This window comes from Gekko japonicus, unplaced genomic scaffold (genome assembly GCF_001447785.1).
Source record: "Gekko japonicus isolate JY-2015 unplaced genomic scaffold, Gekko_japonicus_V1.1 scaffold1540, whole genome shotgun sequence".
In the NCBI taxonomy this organism is placed as follows: Eukaryota; Metazoa; Chordata; class Lepidosauria; order Squamata; family Gekkonidae; genus Gekko; species Gekko japonicus.
In genome coordinates this window covers 351,947-367,423 of record NW_015169220.1, presented here as the reverse complement: position 1 = coordinate 367,423, position 15,477 = coordinate 351,947, and the positions used below count along the sequence as shown (strand labels likewise).

Sequence of the window (15,477 nt, the reverse complement as noted above, 5' to 3'; positions counted from 1 at the left end):
GTTATGGGATAGTACAACAATCAGACTGAAAACCTGGAAGATGACAACTTCCCATAACACTAAAAACAATGTCGGTTGACTACTCTTCAGAGCCATCTAAAAGGATTTGGAGAGGTCCAAAGAACAAATAATATGAAATAGGGCAGGGGGCAGACTTTAGTTGCCTCGGCAGAAGATGAAGCAATGTTAACCCCACTGCACTTAGAAAGTCTACTTACTGGGAAAGAAAAACCGATAACAATGTAGTGGACATGGCATGTAGTTATTCTAACTATCATTAGCACTGTTAATGATAATATAAGAATGCTACAACACTGTTCATCAAAACTAGTAGCTTCTGTCTAAAATTTCCATGTTCAGAAGTGGGATTTCTTGACCCCACCCCCATTTCAACCCAAATACTACTGATGTGGGACCCCAGAAGCTACCAGGGGGAATTTGCATACATTTGTCTGTGTGTCCCTTGAAAGAAAAAATATTACAATATTTAGAAAGCCCTCTGCTTTAAAGCTTCACTAATGAGATAAACTATTTTAATTTCCGTGCATGAGGAAAGCAAACACTAGAACACCTCATTAAAATGCCTCCCCTGTCCATAATTACCATACCAAGAAAATACATCATGTATTTAACAAAAATATGTTCCTATTTCAAACAGAAAATAATCTGCTGAGGAACCCACTTTTTAAAAGTCTTACTTGCATATATCTGTGGAATCCTGTGTTCCCAATGTGTATAGTGACGAGCCAATTCTATTGCAGTCATCTGCAACATCTAGAAAATGAGACACCTGAGATGTAGTTTGCTTCATTATGCTACAAGATTATTCCAAACAAACCAATTCCAAATCATGCATGAAAGCACTGCATTCCAGACTCCTGCATAATACCTGGAGGCCACAAAACATGGATTTATTTTGTTTAGATATTCCATAGTACTAACTGCAAGCCTGGAACAACACAATTTGGAAATCCATCATATGCCAAAGCCTTCCTCTTTAGGATTATTTAAGTGTTCAGAGGCAGATTTCTTCTCCATTTTGTTCTCTAACTGATGCCCAGATGCTCTTAACATTCCATCCCTTTGGCAATCTTCAGTACCTAAACCATTTCAGTTTTTTTCCCTCTGGGTTAATTTACAAAGTCCAATTAGGCGAGACATCTACCTTGGCTGTGGGTGGCTTGGTTTTACCACTTTTGCCACCTACATAGGAGCTAGAGTTTACTACCTGATATATGCCCTGTTCAGAAGTTAAAGTGAAAGCACGTGCAATCAATGTACAATGTATAATGAAAAACAAGTGTACATGTGTTGAGTAATTATCATGTTAGATTCAAAGCATGTACAGCTAAATAGCCCTGACCCGGACAGCCCAGGCTAGCTTGATCTCATCAGATCTCAGAAACTAAGCAGGGTTGGCCCTAGTTAGTATTTGGATGGGAGACCACCAAGGAAGTCCAGAGTCATGATGCAGATGAAGGCAATGGCAAATCACCTCTGAATGTCTCTTGCCTTGAAAATTCTATGGGGTCGGCATAAGTCGGCTGCGACTTGATATAGCACTTTGCACCACTACTACAGCTGAACATGTAATTTAAACCCCACATTTCTCCAGGTGCTGGTCCTAGTTTTATTTGTGAAGTGCACATGCATTGTCTCTTTCTTACCAATATACATATGCAGGCAGGTTGTATGTGTATTCACTGTAACATGAACAGGGCTACAGTGATAATGTTGAAAATCCACCCTGCCTTTTTTAAAGTCTATGTTTCTATAGCTCTCGAGGTTTAAAAAGAAGGACAGATGGTGCTTGCTTAAGGCCAGAACCCACCCATTCTTTCTCCTTCCCTCCCAATCTCTCTCTCTCTCTCTCTCACACACACACACAGTGAGAACAGAGGAAGGAGGACAGAATGGAACCTCACAGTCTTATTCTTAGATCCACTACAGTACTTCCATGAACTTGGAACACTCTAGTTTCCTGCAGCAACCCCAAATCGGGAGGGAGGCATTTGGGACTGCATCTGGAAATGAGAGATGAGAAAGTTGTCCTCTGCACATGAAAATCTTTCCATGTTCAGAAATGCTCTGGTAGATCAAAGCCACATTTATACAAAATGGCTGGACAACTTCCCATCACTATGTCAAGGCAAGAATGTGGGTCTTTTAAAAAATATTCACATCTTATCTTGCATTCCCACTCAGCCAACTTACTTTTGTGAGATCTTGTCATTTTATCAGATTTCATAGAGGAATCTTTTACACGGTTGTGGTACTCAACAAGGAATGTTCTCTCATGTTCAAAAAAGTCATCTACATCCTATATGACAAAACAATCTTTATTCAGGGATGCAGTTAGCTACCAGCTGAGCTGCTAATTCAGCAAAATAACCACTTCCTAATATGATCAAGTGGAACAGGTGCAGGACAGAAAAAGGAACATCATGGTCTTACTGATCTGCACTACTCTCCAGACCACAAAGGCCAAGGAAGGCAACACATTCTACAGTAGAACACTCTACAGTAGATTCAAGTCCAGTAGCAGCTTAGAGACCAACAAGATTTTGAGGATATGACCTTTTGAGAGTTAAGGCTCCCTTCATCAGAGCTTTGACTCTCGAAAGAGCTTTAACTCTTGAAAGCTCATACTCCCAAAATCTTGCTGGTCCTTAAAGTACTCCTGGACTTGTAACTAGCTGTTCTACTGCAGACCATCACAGCTACCCTCTGAAACAATTCTTCAGTGGTACCATTGTGACAAGGCTAGTGGCCAGTTTTAATGCCAGCTTCCGTGTGGGGTTGTGGCTCAGTGGTAGAGCATCTGCTTGGCACGCAGAAGGTTCCAGGTTCAATCCCCAGCTAAAGGATCTGGCAGTAGGTGATGTGAAAGACCCCTGCCTGAGACCCTTGAAAGCCTCTGCCAGTCTGAGTAGACAATACTGACTTTGATAGACCAAGGGTCTGATTCCGTGTTCATGTGTGTTCATGTCAATGGATGAAAGAAGCTATTCTACGAAATAAGTGTCTCAACCTACAAACAACTTTGAATACAGAAAAGTTCTCAGATTAATTGAGACTTTATACTTAGAATGCAGAAGATACACATCAAGCATAAAAACCAGTTATCTACTTAGCACTATCAAGTTTTTTTTAATTTCTTTAGATCTATTTTAATGTTTATAAAATTGTTCTTATGTTGTTACATGCCTAAGGTCCCAAGATGCTCTGGAAAAAATGGGGTAATATTCTCATATATAAAGAGGACTGGAGCACTTTTCCTATGAGGAAAGGTTGAAAAGTCTGGGACTTTTAAGTTTAGAAAAAAGATGACTAAGGGAGCACACGGCAGAGGTTTATAAAATTATGCACAGGGTGGAGAGAGTCAACAAAGAGCTTTTCCTCTCTCCCCCAAAAAACTAGAACTTGAGGACATCCAATGAAGCTGACGAGCAGCGGATTCAGGACAGACAAAAGGAATGTTACACAACAAGTGATTAAAATATGAAATTTGCTACCAGTGGATGTAGTAATGGCCACAGGCATATAGACAGCTTTAAAGGGGGATTAGATTCATGGAAGATAGGTCTATCAGTGGCTACTAGTCATGGTGACTAAAGAGAACGTCCAAGTTCAGAGGCAGTAAACCTCTGAATATCAATGCCAGGAAGCAACGTCAGGAAAAGGCCTCAAGCCCAATGCCCTATTGTTAGACCTCCAGAGAACTGGTTGGCCACAATGTGAGACAGGATGCTGGACTAAATGAACAACTGATCCAATCCAGTGGGGCTCTTCTTATGTTCTTAAAGGTCCAAAGGTAATCTTTTTCAAGAACTGGGCTGCAAGTTGCCTCATAGGCAAGTTTTTGTGAGGGGCTGATATTCTACACACAGCTATTTGGAACCCAGTCAACATGAATTTTTCAGTATGTAAAGGCCCCCCCCTGCCCAAATCTTTGATTCTAATAAAGAGCATTCAGTACTACAGCAATTTTGGGATGTTTTGATTTGTAAGGACATGGAATTTTAGTAGCATGTGTAAAGTAAGGAAACCAAGTCTACTGGAATTATTTCTTTGGTATGTTTTTAAAGTTTAAGTGCCTAGAGCTCGTGGCAACTAGAAGACGGAAAGTACAGACAAACACTTTCATCCAAAAACGTAGGGGTAAGAAGACAGAGGCTTAGTTTAAACCATGGTTTTGTGAGATAGCAGAACTCATTATTGCTAGTGTGTTTATCTGCATGCAGGCCACTCCATTAACTGCGGTTAATTAGGGTCCATCAAACCAGGATCTGAAACGGATTTTACCACAGCCTTTTGTTCTTGCAGTGTCTGAATGCAGACACAGTGGATCCTGATTTCACAAGCTAACTATAGTTAAAATAAGCCATGGTTCCATGTTATGCCTGAACGGAGCCATACAGCTATAAAATGAGTGTCTATGTCTGTGTTTCTCCAAGAGAGTTTCAAAAATCCACTACTGCCAGAAGGTACAAGTATACAGTGGTATTCCCCATGCCGTCTTGTACATATGAATGTTGCAAGCTACATTAGGCATTAGGGTTGCTATCCCCCTGGTTGAGGCAGGGGATCCTCCAATTTTGGGGGCCCCAATCTGCCACTGGCCAACTGGCCAGCAGGGGAAGCCCCACCCTGAACAGCAGAGTCCCATGGGGACACTGCTGATGCAATGTCGTCACTGGTAGTGATGTCATCACACTGGGGGCATCGAGTGGCAACGCTCTAGCATACAGGGAGGGGGGGAACACTATGGTTACCATCGAGTTTTTGCCCCAAAAGCTAGAGCATTGCCACGAGATGAACCCAGCATGATGATGTGACTACCAGTGACATCATTGCACCACACACACTTCGTGCACACGGCAGAGACATCCAGACAAGAAGCCAGGAGCCTTCTGCCGCTGGAACAGTAAGACCTGGCAACTCTATTAGGCAGTTCAACTAAGGTCACCATCAGGAACAGATTAGAATATTAAAATGGCCCATGAACAACCAAATCTAATAACCCTTCAGCAATACTAGACAGGGCACAGCTTGCTCCTGGCTAGCAGTGGCCCTTCAAGGCAACAACCCACTGGAAGCCTTCCCAGTAAGTTGGAGGGTCAATCTGCCCCAGCCACCCTTTTCTACAGTGTCATTCTTTTAAGGTATTCAAACCTGGATTACTGGTGTTGTTTAAATAGTACAAACTACTGATTTGTTGCTAACTTATCCTCCTGTCAAAATCACATTCCTGTCAAAACCCATAGATGTGATATAGCATCCAACACAGTACTTAAAGAGCAGCTTAAGAAATCACCTTTACTCCTGAAACAATGACACCATCGGCAGACTTAACCATGTTTTTAAAGAAGTCTTCTAGTTTCTCTTTCTTGTTTTTTCCACGAACACTCAACTGAAATTCAGAAAAAGCTCTACATTAGATTTTCTTACTTTAGAGTCAGAAACATTTGATTTTACTTTCTCAGAACAGAAAGCAAAAATTCTAACTAGAAACTCACTCCAATGCTGGTTTCATTTCTGCCTGTTCACTCATTTATTGTACTAAGAGTCATTATTCATTCAAATTACATTCAGAATCTCACAGCTACTGGTATTTTGATCCTTACAATGACTTTTCTGACCCACCCACCCCATTAATTACTAATGTTTCTTTCCAACTCTGCATGTTCTTCCATGTATTTTGATTTTGTGATACACTGGATCTATTTTACGCCTACAAAGTCAGTGGATTGTTTAAAAAGTGTTTGCATATTGAGTTTTAGAAGTCAGTTTCCCATTAACAGCAAAGCAACCTATTTATAGTCAAATCACAGGAATGAATATAACTGAATCCAGTAAGCAGACAGAAAACAGATGTTAAATTAAACAATACCATATATATTGATATGTTTGAATTTTATCTCAAAACACACAGACGCCCCAATTTGGGGTTTCTATTACCCTCAATAGCCAAAAGTCTAGATCAGTGGTATTCACTCTATAGATCACAGATTGCCCCATCTGCAATTCCCATCAACCAGAAATGCCACATAACTATGGTATGCCCCTTGCCCACCACCCCAAACATTCACAAACAATCATATAATGTAACCTTTTTAATTACCAGAGTATCTCTGAGCATCTAGAGAACTCCCAGTAGCAGGAAAAAATCTGTTTTATGGGCTAGCATTCAGTGGTATGCCCTATTCCTCTACCTTATTCAGCTTCCTATGTGAACTCAGGCTCATACAAAGAACCCATATACCTTGATACATTTGTCATGGTCAAATTGTGTCATATTTTAAAAACAAAATACTTTTATCTTGACTTCAAAGTAAAAATGGAATTATTCCAATTTCTAAAGAAACAATCCAGTTTCCTGGAATATAGGGGGGTGCTATGGGAAACAGTGCTCAAAATACCCACACGTGGCTCCTAAGCCACTGAGTATCACTGCTGTAGATAGTGCAAAGTATAGAAGTTGTTCTTGCAATCCAATAACTCCTTTGAAAATGTGTATCAAAAGCAGAAAGGCACAAATTACTCTGTACAGTAAGTATCACCAGTGGGAACCCATAAGAAACTCATGGGAATAGTCCCTCACTAATTCTATGTTTGAGCCTATGTCCCAGAAAAGGACTTGAAGCACAGTGAATGCTTGTCACATATGATATAGCTGTCACTTCTGTTTCCCTCCTAGTCTCTCTCCTTAGTCACTAGCTCTTTGCCTCCTTGTCTGTTGCTGAATTGTAAGTGCCTTGCAGTCTGAGACCTGCCTATTTTCAATTTTACATGTAAATGTCTGCAAGGTACATACTGATTCACTGTGTACATAATTAAAAATATTAATTTACATGTAATACAGGAGGTTATCATCTTCCTCTTGTTACCCCATAAATCTGGTTCCCTTGACTTTATGTGCTCTGCACTTTGGAATTCTGAAGATGCTGGTATTTGGAACGTGAGCTGCTCTGCCTACACACCTCCACCCATCTTCAGTGCCTGTCATTGGAGCTCTGCCTGCTTGCCTCCCTCCCATCCTCAGTTTGGTTCCCCCCATCATCAGTGCCCCCCCATCAGCTTGCTGCTTACCTACCCACTCCCCCCCCCATTCTCACCACCGAGCAGCTGAGGAAAGAGGACGAGGCCTCAAAGGCAGGGCAGGCTGAGCACGGGATAATCTCCACAGCAGGTACAACTCCTCCTGATGGCATGGTAGGTAGTTCTTCCTCTTTCCCACCACACCGCCATTTACCCTGCCCTCACCATTGCTGCAAATGTAACAAGGACTGCGAAATGTGAACCCTTAATAAAGTTAAACAACTTATACTGATGTGTATTGTTAATTCTATTTGTGTTATAATCATTTCACAAGAAGACTGACAATATCAACAAGTGTATCAATATACAGTAGTACAAAAATACATCATAAATTTAGAGACATTAAAGAAAGGTCCAATGGATAATTATGAAGGATGCAAAAAATCCAGTAACTTCAAAATCCATCCTACAAAGATTCCGGATAAATACTTCGTTTCAGATATCTTCTCCAGAGATGGACTATTTTCAATTCATATACAGGTATAGCTGTGTTCATTTAAATCTCCAATATCAGTTTTAAATACCATCAAGGTGTATAACTAACTCTGAAATTATTCAGATTAGATTCTTTTTCTAAGCATGATTGGTAACCCAATATTGAAGCCTTTCCTTCTACCGTTTTGAACACAGCTATACCTGTATGTGAATTAGAAATAGTCCATCTCTGAAGAAGGTATCTGAAATGAAGTATTTATCTGGAATCTTTGTAGGATAGATTTTGAAGTTACTGGATTTTTTGCATCCTTCATAATTATTCATTGGACCTTTCTTTAATGTCTCTAAATTTGTTACAATGTATTTTGTACTACTATATATTGATACACTTGTTGATATTGTGATATTGTCAGTCTTGTTGTGAAGTGATTATAACGTGATTAGAAATCACAATTCACATCAATATAAATTGTTTAACTTTATTAAGTGTTCACATTTCACAGTCTTTGTTACATTTGTCATTACAGTTTTTGGACTGTTTCCTCTTCTTGTTTCTCACCATTGCTGCACCTGCGTTCCCTGTGCTTGTGAGGTGGAGAGCTATGGTGGCTGTTGCCTACTGCGGCAGTGCTGGTAGGAAGGGGCAGAACTTGAGAGCTCCTCTCCCAGCCAGGTAATGTGACAGCTGTGGCTCTCCCTGGATGGTGCTCTGCCCCCCACCCTCCTCACATCACTCACCAGCTATCGCCTGCCTGAAGTGCCTCCCCCCTCCTGCCACTCTAATGTTGTCTGCAGATGCACAGATAACACTCCTCTGTTTTAAGGGAATTTAAACCCCCCAATGTGGGTGGGGTTTTTTTACGTCTTCAGATTTTTCTGCAAACCTAGGGGGTTACCCAAATTTGCAGTAAAACTTGTTTGGGGTAAGTATGCCCCCTATCTGCAGAAATAAGTATCCGCACATAGGGGACTGTTGGGAATTAGATATATAGATCTAATATTCCCAGAGAAGGACAACTATGTTAGTCAAGAATCAATGATCCATTAAATTCAATACCATTTGCATACATTTGTCAATATTACGAATACATTTTGCAGCTTTGGAGGGCTGCTGATGTACATTTTAGTACTCACATCCTGATTATATTCCAAGAAGACGTGGAAATTTAAGTCCTTTCTCAGAATAGGATGTGCTGCTACACGACATAGGAAAACTTCATGCATGGCTACTGTCTTCTTGAATATTGCCAAATACTCACTGTGGAGGAAATAAAAAAGAAGAGTTATACATTTCTATCAGAAGAGCAATGCATTTAAATTAGAAGCCTGCAGACAAAGGATTGACAGGTTAGCTCAAATCAGCACCCAGGCAGAATCCCCTTAGAATTCCCAGGACTCTACTGTAACTACAGCATTGTAACCATACGATCTAGGCTCTAGACCTGGCCATCCTAAGTCTTTGGTCCATAGTTCCCAGTCCTCACAGTCTCCACTGCTTGCCTTTTAATAGTGTACACCCCTCCCTGTCTTTAGGCCCCATGTGTCATTTTTGCCCCATCCTCGTTTTAACTATAGATTCATTTATTTAAACATTTTTATCCCACCTTTCTACACAAGCAGATTCAAGGTAGGCATCTCATAGCTTTACCTTCCACTATTTACACAAGTTCCTCTTGTGCTTGTTTGCTCCATTTTGTTGTGCCCCCCCCCCTCTCTGCCATTCTTCCGAACCTCCTCATACAATACACTGCCTCTTCTGATTTTAAGCACCGATCAGGTCCTTCAGAGCTCCCCCCCCCCAAAAAAAAACAACAACAACAGGCACTTCTTTGCCTCCGTTTCCTGCTTTCTTTACCCTCTTCATGCTTTGGTCACTTAGCTTCTATACCATCCAGGATTTCTTCCCAGTCCTCAGTCTATCCCTTTGTGATGTTATAATCTCAGCCAAGATGGCAGCTTTCCCTTCCTTCAAAGAAACTGGACTGCAAAATTTTTAGTCCCCTGAGCAACTGAGTATTCTATGCCCTCACATTACTTCAGTTGATGTGAAGAGGCTCCATAACAAACACAATACAACACAGATATCTCACCAAAATTATTGATATTAGTACTGCCATTCTTATAAACCACACTATATACAGCACACATCAGTTTGCGTGAGACCAGCAAGGCAGAGGAAACAACCAGAGAGTGATTTGTGATTGAATGCTTTCCTCAGGAAAGTATAGAGCAGTCAACAAGAGAACGAAGGGACTAAATTGCCAAGAACAGATCTCCCACACAATATAGTCACTGGCATGATTGATGTGCCAAGACTCTCTAAACAGACCAGAAAGACAAGAGGTCAGCTATGAGGTAAGTCAATCCAATAAACTTGCTCTAGACTGGCTGAAATCCAAAAATGTTCACTTTTTATTCATCTCTGTTTCCAAGGCACTCAGACAGAATACAGAGGTTTCTCCTCTCGCCTTTATCCTCATAACAACCTTATGAAATAATTTAGGCTGAGAGATGATGGTGTTAACAGAAGATCTCCTAAAGTGCTCACAATGTCCTTGGGAAATTTAGAATGTCTCAAGTATAACCTATTTCACATGTTGGTAAGGTAACACATTGCTTTCTTTTCTGGAGAGGAGTGGGATAAAAATGTAATAAAAAGATTCAAAACCCCCCTGCTTCCAGCGCCCACCCACCTACCTACCATTGTGTTCATTAGTGTATATATTTTCCTTATTATCAGTCAGATAACACAGTTACATAGTAACAAGTGAATGCTCCAATCTGACTCATAATAGAAACGAGTGAAATAGAATGCACAGGAAAGCAGAAAAAACACACACAAAAAGGAAATCCATACAAAGTACTAAAATATGCACATACGCTTCTAGCTCTTGCTTCATTTTCGTGAATTCTTCCTTGGTCATTGATCCTTCTCCTTCACCAAGCTTCTGCAATTTCTCTCTTGAGGCATCGAAATCAGGCCTGGGTGGTGCTGGTGGGATCTGTAGAATGAGACAATCAGGAAGTACTTTTGAATCTTTGCCTTCTTTAAACAAACAACATATGAAGCACCATAAGAATATTTTGCCCAAAGCTCTGCATTTTTATCAATTTGGGAGGTACATTGTCTCATGAACGATTTAGCTGGAGATTCTGCTCACATACTTCACTTTGAATATTACAATTTCCTTGCAGAATACTTAACGTGTTGCTAATTATAGGGTGTCTAAAGGTAGTATCCAGAACTAAGTTTGTTAGTGGCTACATTCATGTGTCATAAACTACCCCTCCATATTCTCTTGTTTCTTCCAAAACTCTCTTCTTCCTTCCTAATATTGGAAGCATTAAAACTCCTGTTTGCTGTGAGTTCTGAATGCAGGTGACTGAACAAGTTACAGTTTATTTCCTCCCCACAATCCAGGATTTATCTGCGATTCAGACACTCAGTTTATGGTGAGGAAGCACACTCTTATTTGCCAAGCACCTGTACTCAGACATCACAGCTTCTAAAACCAGGAAGCCTTCAATCACATTCCATGTGTGACTGGAAAGAAAGGGAGCTTGTTAAGAAGCTGCACTTGTGCTCATCATAGACTGAGGCCAGTTGTGACATCTGAATGCAGCTACTGTTTAATGATTAAGCCTAAAGCATAAAATATCCTTAGCCTGAACAAACAACATGTTATACATAATCTTTATGGCATTATTATTTTTAATGCTCCTTTTATGGAAGTTTTTTTTACTCTGTCCATTATAAGCATAACGTATCTAATTCCAAATTGAGTGTGGATCAATAGATCTGCAAAACGGAGCTAGGGACAAAGAGGGGGGCTTTCTCTACAAACGTAAAGGAAGTCCCAAGATTCCAGAAAATCCTGAAATCTTAAAAAAGATCATTAAAACTCCCCCAAATAATACAAACAACAGCAGTAGCATAAGATAAGAATGCCCACTGACTTCTCAGTTGCCATTTTTGAGGTTGCTCAGCTACCACAACATAAGAACATAAGAAGAGTTCTGCTGGTTCAGACCAATAGTCCATCTAGCCCAGTATCCTGTCTCACAAAGTGGCTAACCAGTTCCTCTGGACAGCCAACAACAGGGTAGAGAGGCCAAGGTCTTCCCTGATGTTGCCTCCTGGCTCTGGGATTCAGAGGATCAGTGCCTCTGAATGTGGAGGTTCCCCTCAGTTACCATGGCCAGTAGCCATTGATAGACTTATCCTCCATGAATCTATCTAACCTCCTTTTAAAACTGTTTATTCCTGTGGCCATCACTATATCCTCTGGCAGCAAATTCCACATTTTAATCCCTCTCTGGGCAAAGTAGTATTTCCTTTTGTCCATCCTGAACCTACTGTCCATTAGCTTCACTGGATGCCTTTGAGTCTACGGAAAAGGAGAAAAATTTACCTTTGTCAACTCTCTCCACCCCGTGCATAATTGTGTAAACCTCTGTTACGTTCCCCCTTAGTCATCTCTTCTCTTAACTGAAAAGTCCCAGACTCTTCAGCCTTTCCTCATAGGGAAGGTGCTCCATTCCCCTAATCATCTTGGTTGCCCTCCTCTGTACTTTCTCCAGCTCTGCAATGTCCTTTGTGAGATATGGAGACCAGAACTGTACACAATATTCCAAATGAGGCTGCACCATAGATCTATACAGGGGCATTACAATACTGGCTATTTTATTCTCAATCCCTTTCCTAATAATCCCTAACACGGAGTTTGCCTTTTTCACTGCTGCAGCACATTGGGTTGACACTTTCATTCAGCTATCCAGTAGAACCCCAAGAACATTTTCTCTCTCAGTCTCAGAGAGTTCAGACCTCATTAGACTATACCTGAAGGTGGGGTGTTTTTTTTTGTCCCAGTGTGTATTACCTTACACTTACCAACAATGAACTTCATTTGCCATACTGTCACCCACTCACTCAGTTTGTGGAGATCCTCTTGGAGCTCTTCACAGTCAGCCTTGGTTTTCACCATCCTGAATAATTTTGTATCATCTGCAAACTTGGCCACTACACTACTTACCCCTAGTTCCAGATCACTGATGAATAAATTAAATAGTACCAGCCTCAATATTAATCCTTGTGGGACGTCACTGCTTACGTCTCTCAACTGTGAGAACTGCCCATTGATTCCTACTCTTTGCTTCCTGACATTTAACCAGTTTTTAATCTGTAAGAGAACCCGTCCTCTTATCCCATGACTGCTAAATTTACTCAGGAGTCTTTGGTGAGTTACTTTGTCAAAAGGGTTTTGAAAGTCCAGGTACAGAATGTCTACTGGGTCACTGTTGTCTACATGCTTGTTCACTTTCTCAAAGAACTCCAAAATGTTGGTGAAGCAGGACTTCCCTTTGCAGAAGCCATGCCGATTTTCCCTCAGCAGGCTTTGTCACTCTATGTGCCTAACAATTCTATCTTTGATTACAGTTTCTACTAATTTGCCTGGGACAGACATTAGACTGACTGGCCTGTAACTTTCTGGTTCCCCTCTGGACCCCTTTTAAAAAACTGGTGTAACATTTGCTACTCTCCTGTCTTCTAGTACAGCAGCTGAACTTAGTGATAGGTTACATATACAACAATATTACTGAGCATTCTAAACCTTGGTTTCTGCGAGCAATATTACTGAGCATTCTAAACCTTGGTTTCTGCGAGCAAAGCCCAAGGCAGGGGGAACAAGGAGGCAGCCATCACCCAAGTGGGAGAGACTGCTAAGGGGAGGGTAAGAGGAAAGCTGAAGATAGGTTGACTGATGAAGCAAGAAAATGAAAAAGGGGCTGCCAGAAAAGGAAAAGGAAATAGTTTGGTAGGAGATACAGGGAGAAATGAAATGCCTCCCACAAATACTTGTGGGGCCCCTCCTTGTATTTTCTTATTTGGAATCGTTACAGTAGTACTGGAATTTCTATCAATTTGTAAAAGATGGTATTTACATACAGTAAGCACAATATGTTCTTAGAACTACTATGCAGCACATTCTAGTAGTATTTTTTAATGGAGGAGGAGGAGGAGAAGATTGGATTTATACCCCACCCTTCACTGGAAGTCTCAGAGCTGCTTACAAACTCCTTTCCCTTCCTCTCCCCACAACAGACACCCTGTGAGGTACGTGGGGTTGAGAGAGCTCTTTCAAGAACAGCTCTGACAGAACTATGACTTGCCCAAGGTCATCCAGCAGCTGCAAGTGGAGTGCTGGGGAATCAAACCCAGTTCTCCCAGATTAGAGTCCACACACTACACCAAACTGGCTCTCAGAGTAATTTTCCAGAGTTTTGAATAAATACAGCTAATTACCATTGGTTTTATTAAAGAGCCTAAATCACACTTATAACGTCAAGAAACTTTCACTAAGTTCATGTTCCAATCACTTACTCAGAAAGATAAATCTAAAGACAAAAAATTAATTGCCAGGGTCATATATGAAACTCTGCCTAGGTAAAAATGTGCCCATCTTTTCCCTGCAATTAATATGAGGGGAAGAATTACTAAATCTTATTAAGCCACAAAAGTTAGATCAGTGCTCAACTTGTGTTCTGCTACTGCACAGTAAGTGTTATTTCACCCAGCTCAGAGAGACAACTCCATCTCTTATATTGATATTATGAGCCAGCCAGGCCTCCTGCCCTGGAACAATAGCCAATAATTGTGCTGCTATCTTTATACACTGGACAGCTATAACGAGAAGCTGAGCAGAGACAATGCTACCAACAGTACCTCTTCCGGAGAGGTAAGGTTCACCAAAACAATCCTGCTCCCCTCGTAATATACCATATACCAAGTTATTTACAAATTTTAAAGGTTGTCAAGCTACCTTCACCACTTAACAATTGTTGCTGATGTGGCACAAACATCTCCACCTGAGACCCAACAGATGTCCCAAGCACACCTCTGAGCTTTGCTTCAGGTTTTTAAAAATGCAAATTTGGAACTAAAAAGAGAAGTCAGTACTCTCCTTTTAATTATCTTGGTTATAACATCTCTACCAGCCACCCTTTTAATGATAACAACTCTAAACAATTACTCCCACAAAGTTATATTTTTTTCCATACCAGATAATTTGATATTTCTACTTCACAATAACCAACGCATCAGTCTACCAAGGTTACTGTGGTCTATTCTGACGGGCAGTAACTCTATAGGGTCTCAGGCTGCGACCTTTCACAGCACCTACTGCAAGGTCCTTTTAACCAGAGATACCAGCGATTGAATCTGAAGCCTCCATGTGAAGCACATGCTCTGCCACTGAGCCGCAGCCCCTTCCCTTCTTTAACTGAAGCAATTTGAGTATTACCTGTTGAAAGCAAGGCCACCACATTCACCAGGATGCTTGGTGTTAACAGTTCCCAAGTTTAAAACAGAAATGGAATATTAAATCATGCAAAGTTTCAGTTCCCAAGTTTAAAACAGAAATGGAATATTAAATCATGCAAAGTTTCTGATGAGATGATACAATAACTGGAAGGTTACAGGAATGCACTGGAATATTCTCAAGCATGTGGTTTTTTAAAGTCAATTATCATAATGTTCCATGAATCATTCTTAAGGTAGAAAAGTACCAGCTTTCAAGAGGAAGTATCAACAGACTCTCTGCTTATTGATTCTTCACACAAAAAAGCACTTACGATATAGCCTGCATAATCTTCATTCTCAACAAAGGAATCATGAAGCCAGATAAATTCTTCATGTTGTCGGACAACTGAAAATTCATTTTGCTTGAAATTAGGTAAAGAACTCTGCAAAACAAATGGGAAGGAAAGCATAAATTAAGCTCAGGTTTATCTTTTAGTCTTGCTACTTTTTAAAATATATATATATATATACAAGAAGGGGGACCCGCAATTCTCGTGGGGGGGGGAGAGCTCCACACAGAGCAGGAAGAGGAGGAACCAGCATCAGCAGCAAGTAAGCCTCCCCCCCCATCCCCGGACACC

At 40.8% G+C, this 15,477-nt stretch overlaps 1 protein-coding gene across 1 annotated transcript in view; it reads right to left on the bottom strand.

Moving 5' to 3' along the window:
- SNX6 (sorting nexin 6) overlaps positions 1-15,477 on the bottom strand; it is a 47,843-nt gene that overhangs the window by 13,366 nt on the left and 19,000 nt on the right. Inside the window, exons 4-9 of the mRNA XM_015416396.1 lie at positions 15,169-15,279; positions 10,417-10,538; positions 8,671-8,794; positions 5,318-5,413; positions 2,215-2,320; positions 699-774 (exon numbers count right to left, since the gene is read on the bottom strand). Coding sequence (XP_015271882.1) covers positions 699-774; positions 2,215-2,320; positions 5,318-5,413; positions 8,671-8,794; positions 10,417-10,538; positions 15,169-15,279 — 635 coding nt within the window. The remainder of the gene's footprint in view (positions 1-698; positions 775-2,214; positions 2,321-5,317; positions 5,414-8,670; positions 8,795-10,416; positions 10,539-15,168; positions 15,280-15,477) is intronic.